This window comes from Daktulosphaira vitifoliae, unplaced genomic scaffold (assembly GCF_025091365.1).
Source record: "Daktulosphaira vitifoliae isolate Bord-2020 unplaced genomic scaffold, ASM2509136v1 Scaffold_3, whole genome shotgun sequence".
NCBI classification, from domain to species: domain Eukaryota; kingdom Metazoa; phylum Arthropoda; class Insecta; order Hemiptera; family Phylloxeridae; genus Daktulosphaira; species Daktulosphaira vitifoliae.
The window spans coordinates 8,163,914-8,164,161 of NW_026099574.1; the positions used below are offsets into that span (position 1 = coordinate 8,163,914).

A 248-nucleotide genomic window follows, 5' to 3' on the forward strand; every position below is an offset into this window, starting at 1 on the left:
TATACAAACCCATTTAAATATAAGTTGTGGTCACCTACGCCTGCCGGCTCCGGTGACCGATTCGAGCCCCTTCGGGACTCTCATTGGATGGGGGCTCACGCCCCCAAACCCCCAGAGGATAGAAGTCAAGCCCAAACCCAACCTATTTAAACCCATTCGACTGAAATTCTCAGTGACCCAACAAGTATAAAACCTTGATGTTAAAATGGTGATATAATATTGAAAAAATAGATCAAAAAAAATTCAAA

The 248-nt window shown here is 42.7% G+C and overlaps 1 protein-coding gene across 1 annotated transcript in view; it reads right to left on the bottom strand.

Moving 5' to 3' along the window:
* Positions 1 to 13, bottom strand: part of LOC126902018 (uncharacterized) — a 6,641-nt gene extending 6,628 nt beyond the window's left edge. Inside the window, exon 1 of the mRNA XM_050679041.1 lies at positions 10 to 13. Coding sequence (XP_050534998.1) covers positions 10 to 13 — 4 coding nt within the window. The remainder of the gene's footprint in view (positions 1 to 9) is intronic.
* Between the last annotated feature and the right edge of the window lie 235 nt (positions 14 to 248).